This window comes from Onychomys torridus, chromosome 23 (genome assembly GCF_903995425.1).
Source record: "Onychomys torridus chromosome 23, mOncTor1.1, whole genome shotgun sequence".
NCBI classification, from domain to species: Eukaryota; Metazoa; Chordata; class Mammalia; order Rodentia; family Cricetidae; genus Onychomys; species Onychomys torridus.
Window position 1 is genome coordinate 56,977,223 of NC_050465.1, and position 11,490 is coordinate 56,988,712.

The 11,490-nt window shown below is 44.8% G+C and overlaps 1 protein-coding gene across 1 annotated transcript; it reads left to right on the forward strand.

The window, feature by feature from the left end:
• The first annotated feature begins 227 nt into the window (after positions 1-227).
• On the forward strand, positions 228-2,532 carry Rpl37a (ribosomal protein L37a). Its single transcript, XM_036173396.1, has 4 exons — positions 228-312; positions 674-802; positions 1,190-1,272; positions 2,415-2,532. The coding sequence occupies exons 1-4, from the start codon at positions 310-312 to the stop codon at positions 2,476-2,478; spliced, it is 279 nt and encodes a 92-aa protein (XP_036029289.1). The 5' UTR covers positions 228-309; the 3' UTR covers positions 2,479-2,532.
• The last annotated feature ends 8,958 nt before the right edge of the window (positions 2,533-11,490 follow it).

The following is an 11,490-nucleotide window of genomic DNA, read 5'->3' on the forward strand; positions in this document are numbered from 1 at the left end:
AAAAGTAAGTCACCTAAAACCCGTCTCCTCGCGAACAGAACGGAAGAAAAACAAATCACACCGGTTTTGTATAACTTTGGTGTACGTGCAAGCTAAGAAGGGTGCTCCTCTAGGTTGTGGACAACAGACGGGACACCAGCGTATCTAGACATTCCCTAAGGCACCACCAGCCAGGAGACAGCGACTAAACCTCCGGAACACCGAGTTCAGTGCCTAGAGGGGCCGCCGACGTCACTTCCGCTCACGGTCTAAAACCGCGCCTGCGCACTGCGTCTCTTCCTCTCCGGCTTGGGCTTCGGTTCCGGCGACATGGTGAGTGTCGGCGTTCCTGCTTTGGAAGTCGCTATCCGTCTGCATCTGCCGTTCTGTCCGGTTTTCCGCCTTCACCCGCTTCGGGCAGCCTGTGTTGTCCCGTGTCCCGTCGGCTGTCGGGGTCCTGGCGGCGTCTGGAGCCCCGGAGGTGGCCGGTGGCGGCTCGGCGGGGCTTGGCCCGGCTCCGCGGTTAATGCGCCGCTCCGGAGCCCCGCTCGCCCCGCTCGCCCCGCGGACGCTGGCCTTGCGGGTTGAGCTTGGGAAACATTAGGCCCCAGCTGAATTGGCGCGCAGCGGTGTGCGTGCGTGCACGGACTCGCTTCCCATCGCTAAATGTCGCTGTCATGTCCTCTGTCCGCAGGCTAAACGCACCAAGAAGGTCGGGATCGTCGGGAAATACGGGACCCGCTATGGTGCCTCCCTCCGGAAAATGGTGAAGAAAATTGAAATCAGCCAGCACGCCAAGTACACCTGCTCCTTCTGTGGCAAGGTGAGTTGGCCGCGGGAGGGGACCAAAGGTGGTTTGTAAGCGGTGGGCCAGTCTAAGATAAACGGGGATTTGGGGTTAATTTTTGCGAAGCATTCCTGGTTTTGTGAACTCCCTGAGGACATGAAGGATAACTGGTTTTGGGGAGGGAAAGGGCAGAATCCATAACGACTCTATTTGTGGGAAATGAGTGTACTGTTAAAGCTTCTATACCAACCCCCAAGAGTTGGGTCTGCATCTAATATCCCGCTTGGATGATTATAATTTAACTGCTTACCAGGTAGATAAATTGCCTTTTTTACCTAGTCTAGGCTAGGTAAAAAATCTGGAATCTTGATAGATTTATGTTTTTACATATTTCATATCAAAACTTTTAAAAAATATTTGTAGACCAAGATGAAGAGACGAGCCGTTGGCATCTGGCACTGTGGTTCCTGCATGAAAACAGTGGCTGGTGGGGCGTGGACCTACAAGTGAGTGTAATTCTTTTGTCTGTGGGGAAGTTTATGGATTGCACAGCCCCATCCATATTCCAGGTCTAACACATATTGGGCTAGTTTTAATCTTTATGACTGGAAAAGTAAATATGCTTTAAGGTTTCTTAAAAACTAGAGTTTTCTTTCAGTTAAAATCGAGATAGAAAACTATTTGAAATGAAAGTTGGGATTTGATTCTTCTATTACTCCAAATTGTACAGTTACTGGGGTCTTTTGAAAATTATGGTCTCTGTGTAGCCCTGGCTGTCCTGGAACTTACTCTGTAGACCAGGCTGGCCTCTGCCTCCCCAGTGCTGGAATTAAAGGTGACAGGTTATGTCTATAAAATGTTTTTTAAATGAGGCTAGTTCGTTTGGGTTTGTATAGAAAAATTTGGGCGGCCACGCCCTTGTCATATGAAACAAGCTGTAGTGCTGTGACAGGGCTGGATGGTGTTGCTAAGGTGAACCCTCCTTTCTGTCATCATTTGCTTTGTCCTTAGAGCTTAGCATCTGAGAATTAAAGGCACCTTGGTGCTGTTTGCTGGCCCTGAGGTCCTTAGGTTCTGAGTAGCATGGTCCTGTGCTCCCTGTACACTGTTCCTGTGGTGTGTAGCTAGTTGCTGAGAAATCAAGTGTATGGTTTCAGTTTTTACTGAAGTCTTGGTGTTGAAATGATAGTGTGGATGTATTTAAGCACCTTGAGTTTTAGGATAGCAGAAGGAAGGATGGAAGCCAGAGTGCTCTCCCTACAGGTGACTATTCATATGTACAACCTGTGGTCTAGCTGTTTGACTTTGGGGCATGCGTCCTGAATCTTTGGTCATCCCGCCTTTGCTGTCCTATTCAAAGGAAAGTACCTTAAGATACTTTTTATTTATCTCATGGAGTCTGGGTCAGCTTCTTTTAAATGTTAGGGAAATCAGAAGAACCTTAGAATTCTGCCATCATGCCAGTGTGACTTCCTTAGCAGTGGTCTTTAGGTCTTGGGATTTGTGTGGCATGGTATTGGGGAAGGAGACCATAGAATTCTTACCAGGAGAAGGTCAGACTTGAGGATTGCAGGGGAACCCTGAGAGGCAGGTTGACTTAGGATTCCTGTGTTAACATCCTTAATTGTGTTGGAACCTTTCTTAACAGCACGACTTCTGCCGTCACAGTGAAGTCTGCCATCAGAAGACTGAAGGAACTGAAAGACCAGTAGAAGCATACCGTTTGAGACCTGCCTGCTCTCTAATAAATGGGTTAATTTACGTAACGCTTTTTCCTTGTTTGTGATTAATTATAACATTTTGGCGTATGCTACGTTTTTGTTTTCTTTTCAGTTTAAAAGGAGGTTTTTGCTGTTAGGAGACACTATGTGATCTGGATGGCTTTGAATGCTTGATCCTCCTCCATCTCCTAAGTGCAAGAGTATACTGTTTCATCTGGCTCAAGGTGCTGCCGAAGTTGTACCGCATACTAGACAGTTTTGTGCAAAGCCCGCTCCTTTGGGAGTCTGATTTGACTACACATCAGCAGCAAACTGAAACAACTAGAATTTGGCGGATTTTCAGTTCATGCAAAGGATTCATAGGATTGAATTGTGATGTACATACTTAGAGGAAACAAGTGCATAGGTAAGGAACAAAAGTGAGGGTCCCCTGGCAAATCCTAATAGGATTTAATTTACTTAGGATTAGTTGTATGGTTAGCCTTTCTTAAACGGCCAGATTTACCGGTTTTGCTTCTATCGGCCATGTCCAAACTACTCTGGACTACTTGGGGGCCTCTAAACTGAGGCGGCAGTTCTCAACCTGTGGGCCGCAACTCCTTTGGGTTTGCAGATCAGATCATTCACTACATTATGATTCATAACAGTAGCAGAATTATAGTTATGACGTAGCAACAAAATAATTGTTGTTGGGGGTCACCACTTTAAAAGAAACAAAGGGCCGTAGCACCAGGAAGGTCGGGAACCACTGATCTAAGGTTTCTACTGTCTCCTGCTACCTATACTCCGGTCCTGCCCAGGCACAGTATCAGTAACAGCTTCGAATTTCAAGTTACCCCACTCACTGGAGTGTCCCCAGTTAGTGTAATTGTCTCCACTTGAGGAATGAGCAGTTGTTTCATTGAGCTTGAGCCTAAGCAGTTCACCTTTGACACACATTCTCTTTATGTGGATATACGTGTGTATATCATACATGAGAAATTATATGGGTTTTAAGACTTTATTTCTATGCATGTGTATCTTCCACCACTGTGTACCTAGTTCCTGAAGAGGACACCAGATCCCCTGGAATGAGTTGTGTGCTGCCATGTGGGTGCTGGGAATCAAACCTGGGTCCTCTGGAAGACTACCCAATGCTCCTAACTGTAGAGCCGTTTCTCTAGCCCCAAGAAACGTTAATTTGTCAGGGAGGAAGCTGGGTTTGAATTTGGGTCTTGGCTGCATATTTTAGTTGCTTTTGTGACAGTTGAGCATATAACATACAGTGGCTAGTGATACTAATTAAAGGTTGAAGTGTTTGGTGGCTAAGGAAGTAGAAGCCACAAGTTAGCGAATGGAAGAGAAGAGGTAAGGCTGGAAGTTAGATTCCTGCTTTCTCAGTTACATTAGGTTGCCCTTTACCCCTTCCTGTGCTAGTTTTTACTAGTTTTTTACTAGTTTTAATCACTGGGTTTTCTGAGCCTTTGGCCATTTAACTGAATTATCAGAGCTTGCTTTCCACTCTTTTTTCTTTCCTTTTTTTTTTTTTTTTTAATTTTTATTTTTTGGTGGTTCTGTGTGTGACAGCCCTGGCTGTCCTATAACTCACTTTGTAAACCAGGCTGGCCTTGAACTCAGATCTGCCTGCCTCTACCTCCTGAGTGCTGAGATTAAAGTCGTGTGCCACCACCGCCCGGCCTTGCAGGGAAATTTTATGTGGCTCTGGGTGTGAAACATTTGAAGTTTTACCGTTTACAAAGAGTAGAAGGAAACGAGATGTTTGTTTCACATAAAGAATTAAATCTTGGGTCAGATGAGACAGCAGGTTGCTTGCTGTCAAGCCTGCAACCTTGAGCTTGATCCCTGAGACCCACGTGGTAGGTTAGACTTGACAATTTCTAGAAGTTATACTCCTTCCGTGTACATACCTGCACACACGAACACATGAGTAAGTAAATCTTGGTTGGATGTTTGATATATCCGTGTAGATGTAGAACACCTTTCAGAAGTGGTATTTTGTGATCTAATTGGCATTGCTGAGAAAAATAAAAAAATGACAGAAGTAGGCCCATTTGGGAAATGGCCCTAAATACAACCCAAAGTTCATCTTTTTTTTTTTTTAAATGGAACTTAAGGCAACTACTCAACAGTTTTTTGTTGGTTTGTTTGTTTTTTCCAGAGAGGGTATCTGTGTTTTGGTGCCTGTCCTGGATCTCGCTCTGTAGACCTTGAACAGAGATCCACCTTCCTCTGCCTCCAGAGTGCTGGGATTAAGGGCGGGCGCCACCGCCACCCGGCTACTCAACAGTTTTTAAGTTCAAACATTCTAGTATGTATAATGAGCCCAAAGAGGAGTTAATTTGGTAGATGTTAAGGAATGTTAGAAAATTAGTAAATCTCTTGTTTTCTGTGGTTAAAACATCTTTCTGTGAAGAGCAGAACACTATGAACAGTGAACACTGAAATTCTTAACAGCCACCTTGAATCTGAGGTGTGCGGTACAGGGCTGTGTGGCGAATCGCATCAGTGTAGAGTATGTGTTTGGGAGCTAGGCTGCAGTGAGGTGGAAGTGTTATACAGCCTAGCAGGCACTACCAGAGACACCTTGGGATCATTACACTTTAAGACTTCAATTTCTGTGATTTTACCACTCAAGACTTGTGAACTTTTCATGACTCCCCTATTCAGTTCTGAAACGCTATGTGGGGTAAGCTTGCAGACCATCTCATACGCTTACAAAGCATGTCTCGGGTTGAATAGTGTAGTCAGGGATTTGTACTGAGCTTTGGTTTAAGGGATTATAAGCGTTGAGAAGGGATTTTGAAACAAATTAAGATGGAAAATAATACAACAGCTATTTTGACATGTGTTGGAACCAAAGTTAAGTAGTTTATTGCTGTAACTGTCTCCTGGGAAACGTCATTTTGTTACTCTGGAAGTAAAAGTACGTCAAAGGTCATGGTGTTAGCCCCACAGCTAACCATGTAGGTGAGGGCCCCTGAGAGTGAGTGAGTCAAGACTTGATAGTGTGGATGGTGGAGACCTACAGGTCTGTTTAGTGGGTAAAAGGAATTCCAATCAAAATTTACTTTTTCCCCCCTGAACTGCAAAAGTGCTTTTAAATGTAATTTGGGAACAAAATCAGAGTATAAGTAAGTACGGCATAGTAGGCAAGATTTCTCTAGGTAGGAGTTGGGATTAATCTATGTGAGATTAATTATTAATTGCTGGCTATGTGAGCTGTCCTTGGATAAGTTAGTCCTTTTCTGGAGTTCACTTTTCTCACCTATAAGAGTATGGATAGTTGACCTTCCAAATAGAGGAAACCTTAAATTTGGATCTAGAACATTGACTGATGCTAAGTTCTAGAGAGTCTGGATTTTGGGAAAGAACTAATACTCAGTTAATACCCACTGAGGGGCTGGAGAGATGGCTCAGATGGTTGAGAGCACAGGCTATTCATCCAGAGGATCTTTTTCACTCCCCAGCACACTACCTTCTGCAATTCTAATAACAGGGGCCCAAAGCCCTCTGGGTCTCTAGGCCCATGAGGTTCACAGACAGGCATTAGGCCAAACAGCATTAGCATTGGTGGGAATGACAAAATGGCCCAACAGGGAAGGCACTTCCTTGTCCCCAAGTGTGACTATATCTAAGTTCAACCTCCAAGACGCTCGTTGTGGAAGGAAAAGCGCACCTGCAAGTTGTCCTCTGGCCTACACACACACACACACACACACACACACACACACACACACACACACGTGTAAGAAACACGGGAGGGAGGGGAGTAGTGGTCGGGGGCAAAGGAGGGCATTAGGAAGGGAACTGACGGGAGCAGTGGATGGTGTGTGTGGGGGGGGAAGACTGAGGAGGAAGTCAGTGCATCTTTTGTGCAAGGGGTAAACAATAGCTAGTCTAAAGGTGGGGGCTTCCAAGTTAAGCACCTCTTCATATTCCACCTCGGTGCTGTCAATTGGCAAGTTCAACTTAGCGGAGTTTTGGAGGAAATGGCATTCTGCATATATACAGCCAACAGGGATCTGAACACCTAAGCATTTGAAAAGTTGATTGTTTGCTCCTGGCCCTTCATATAATGAACACAGCATTAAGTGTGCATCAAAAATGCTGTGTGAATACTGCTGCTCCTTGACCTATAAAGTTGTCAAATCAGGTGATTAATATATCGGCATTCCACTGTAAAGTAGACATGTTACACAGAATTGGACCAGGGACCTTTTGTGAGGTCACTGGACTATAAACAGACCATCTGATAATGCTAATAAATGAACAGGTAAGGCACAAAACCAAGGAAGTATGTCTCTTGTGTGGAGTCTAGAAACTGCCAGTAAACTACCATGGCAAGCTTAGATTCCTATGCAATGTGTATGTAAGTCCGCTCGTCCTGCCGGCTTTTCCCTTTGGGATGTTTTCCTCTAGGGAGTTCTTTGACAGCTAAGGGAAGAGCAAAGCACTCTGTAGTCTGCATGGTTGGCATCAGCTGAAAGTGGACAGAGAGCGCTGAAAGAGGAGAAAGAGTCCCTCGGTGGGCTGGGGCAGGATTTCAGGTCGTGTCCAGTGCATTGTAAAGGGACACCTTGAAGTAGAGTTGTATATTGACAGTGGCTGCTGAGAAGAATGGAAGACTGGATTTAGGAATGAAGGCAAGGCTGTTGAAGGGATGTAGGAATGCCCAAGAGTAAGTTGCTGCCAGGCCATTGCTTTCATTAAAGGACTGAGAATGTCAGCTGTTGTCCCCACCACCACCTTGGTGCTTGTTCTAAGGACCCGGGAACAAAACAATCATGTTAGCATAGATTGAGACTCCAGTGTGGCAAACATTTCTGGGGTTATTGTCTGGCCGAGTGATTGTATTGGATGTCTTTTATTATGCAAAGACGGCAGTATGCCATCTTACTGGTAGATGTGGAGGCAGGTATGTAATTCAGTATTTAAGTGGTCAGCATGTGTAGTTGGAGTTTTTCTGCCTGACCCAGAGTCAGGACAAATCTCTCTTACCCGCCAGTCCCACAGTCGCTCAGACCCAACCAAGAAAGCACACAGAAACTTATATTGCTTACAAACTGTATGGCTGTGGCAGGCTGCTTGTTATCTACCTTTTCTATCTTAAATTAACCCATTTCTGTTCATCTATACTTTGCCACGTGGCTTGTGGCTTACCGGTGTCTTTATATGTTGCTTCTCATGGCGGTGGCTGGCAGTGTCTCCCCCCAGCCTTCTACTTCCCAGAATCCTCTTCTCTCTTGTCCTGCCTATACTTCCTGCCTGGCCACTGGCCAAACAGCATTTTATTTATACAGAGCGATATCCACAGCACTTCCCCTTTTTTTTTTAAAGGAAGGTTTTAACTTTTACATAGTCAAATTACATATAACAAAACAATTATCAAGCAAGAATTATAGTTACATTATTAAAGAAGATATCCTATCTTATATTGGTGAGTCTAAGGTTTTATATCTAACTTATCTTTTATCATAACTAAGCAAAATTATAACTATCTAGTCTTCAACCACATCAAAGACCTCAGAAGGATATAATATTACCTGAGAACCGGGAGAAGGATGCAAGCAACTTTCGGGTAGACAGAGACAGCTGGCAGCCTGAACAGTCACCTAATGTTCCTTTGTAAAGTTGGGGCATTTGTCTTCAGCCCACAGGGCTAGAGTCTCTCGGTCACTTCTCTCAGTGTCCTGAAGAATGTCTGGCAGTTTCCTCTGTGAAGCAGGAACCTGAAGGACCATTTTGAAAGCAAAGTTCAGTGGTCACCTTTCTATGGGTCCTGCATGTCCAGGTGATTGAGCAGTCCAGCCAAGAACAGTTTCTTGCCCAAATGGCTATTTTTGCCAAGGTGAAGATAAACTCCATATGAAGTGTCTTCAATGCCCATCCTCCTCTCTGTTGGTGAAATTATTAAGGCCGCTCCACATAGTTAAAAGGGAGGTTTATTTTGTGGGGTACTTACAAATGAGGGGGTAGGTTACAGGGTCTGGCAAGGGTATAGTGCAGTCCGGCCGTGTTCTCTGGAGAACTCTGCTCGGTCTACCTCCAGCATCCAGAGTCTGGGAACCAAGAGAGTGACCTCTTCCTGATCCTTTGTCTTCTGCTTCCTCCTCGGCCCTGCCTTGTGGGCGTGACCATTACCGAAGCCTCAATGGGGGTTGGAACTTCCAGGACAATGCTGGGATGGCTATCCACTACAAGCATGTACAAGGCCCAAGGTTCTTCCCTTAGCACTGACCCCTTCCCCAAAAAAGTATGCTGTGTTTGACCTGTGTTGCAGGTACAGATTTACCTTTTGTTTTTATTTTGAGACAGGGTTTCTCTGTTGTAGCCCTGGCTGTCCTGGAACTCACTCTGTAGACCAGGCTGGGATGAAAGATGAGCACCACCACTGCCCAGCTTGGATTTGCCTTTTTATCTTCGAGACAGGGTTCCTCTGTGTAGTTTTGGTGCCTGTCCTGGATCTCACTCTGTAGTCCAGGCTGGCCTTGAACTCACAAAGATCTGCCTAGCTCTGCCTCCCAAGTGCTGGTATTAAAGGTGTGTGCCACCACCACCCAGCTTGGATTTGCCTTTCTAATTTCATTATGTCTACTGAAGGGCTTATCACTGTGATAGTCTTTAAAATTGCAATAGGGCCGGGTGGCACCAAACGACAAAAAAAAAAAAAAAAAAGAGGGTCACACTTATGGGAGGGGTACAGGGGGAGGGGAGGAGGGAGAGCAGGGATTCCTTTACTGTGTGTCCCCTGTCTTTCCAGATAACTTGCTTAGGAGATTTACTGGTTTTCTGGAGGCTCAGTGATAGTACCAGCTGGGACTTAAATCACTGAGTTTAAGATACTGTTCTACAAGATGCAGCAAATATCTTAAAAATCCTGGTGCAGACATATGGTGCTGTCTACCCACGAACCAGGATACAGGAGAAATCAAATGATGGAGGTGGGAGCCAACCCATGGAGAATGATATCAACCAATGCACTGAAGGCATTTTGTCTCCCCAGCTTCAAATCTAGCACCTAAGGAACTGGTCTGTTTCTTCTAGGGAACATTACTTTAGCTCTATTTAAAATGAAATACTGAGTCTGATTATTTGGGGCTCATTGTACCATCAACCCAACAGGCAGAAAGGGTCTTTCTAGAGGTACCTCTTTTTGTAGTGTGCTGTGTGTTCCAGGAGATTCTCTGCTTTGAGTGCACTGTACCAATAGGTCCCTTTGTCTTCTGGCTTCTCAGAAGCTTCAGTGATTAGGAGGTGGAAGCAGAAGCTGAGGAGCCGTCTTTACTTCCCTGCTCCTGAGGAGCTGCTCTAAGGAGACTTGTACCCCAGGGGGTGTCTTCTGTATCAGTAGTCACTCCTGAGTCAGCCTTGGCCTCCAGGTGATGACGACGGTCCGTTGTACCAGCTCTGTAGAAGAGGCTGGTCTCAAACTCAGAGATCCGCCTGCCTCTACCTCCTCTAAGTGCTGGGATTAAAGGCATGTACTGCCACCACCCAGTTTGGGAGCTAATTTCTAAATGTAGCTATCTCTGCCAAGCAAAAGCAAAATATCAAGGTGTTTCAACACTTGAGAAGTGGGCATCACAGGGGTTCACCATGGAAACTTTTCCATGCTTGGCTAGAGCTAACCTCAGCTTTGTGACTTTGCATTTTATTTTATTTCCTATGTTTGTATTGAATGTTCAAACATTCCTAAAAAATTGAACAGGGAAAGACAATAATTCCTGGGTGTGTATCAGTGTGTCCACACTTTATTTTGTTTACTGGCTTTGGAAATTACTCTCCTAACATGTCAAGGTACAGATGTCAATTCCTTTAGGTTTTAAAGATTTGTATAATGCAATTTGACCTTGGAACCTAGAAATTTCACACAAATTCTTTGGGAATCTATCTGTAAATCATAAATACCTACAGATGTTATTTCCTTCAGCAAAGCAGGAAAATATGCCATGTATTGACTGCGAGCGTCATATAGAACGCCAGGGGGTGCTACAGAGTAGAGGAAAAGGGTGCAACACTTTAGAATTCAGAATAAAGATTAGAGGATCATAAGTTAATGTTCAAAACGGTTAGCATGGGTAGAGTTACAGGCCAGTAAGCGCTAAGTCCATTTTAGATTTCTGCAGTGTCAGAATGTAACCAAGTCAACGAAGGTAAAGAAACCATAGGCCTTCTGGGACAAATGGCCCACCAACACACAATCAAGATGAACTTGAGTGTTTTCTAGAGCTAGCTGCTAGTTAGAAAAAAGCCAGTCTTCTCTTTAAGATTTTAAAAATTCTAAAAACTCCTTTGCAGTGAAAATGCACCATAAAATAAGTAGATACTGTGGAATAAGATTTTGTCAATAGTTTCTCAAACCAAGGTGTGTGTGTCGGGGGTCTCGTTAGAATTTTTTCCCTTTGAAAACATCAGTACAGGAGGCGAGTTTTTAACGTCTTTGCTATACTCTGGAATCTGTAACTACGTAAGTAGACTGGTGAAGACAGTATGGGAGAACTAAGCAAAATCCTGCCCCCCTCTCCCCCCTCAAAGGGCACCAAGAGGTTCCAGAGATTCAGGGATCCTTGTTTCTGGGTGGAGCTGGTGGTAGGCTCTGTGGAAGTGTAGCATAGAGGGAGCCAGTGGGAGAAGGACTGTTTGTGGTCTGAGTTTGCACGCCCATGTGTACACAGGAAATTGTCTGCTTGTTGAGGCCAGTACTCAACTGATGTGCTGGAGTTACACGTGTGTCTTTTCTTCTTTGATGTTCTTTTGAGTTCCTTTGGGTTGGTTGGTTGTCATTTAATTAGGTGGTGGTGTTTGTATACTTGCTTTTTGTACGATGGTGGTGACTGCCTGGAGTCTCTTTATGTAGCCCAGACAGGCCTGGGACTTTTGATCATCCTGCCTCTCAGCCCTCTTGAGTGCTGAGCTGCAGACATATTCCACTACACCCTGCTCCTGTAAGTCTTTTATACCTCTCCTCCTCCCACCAAGCAATCATGCTTTCAACTCACAACT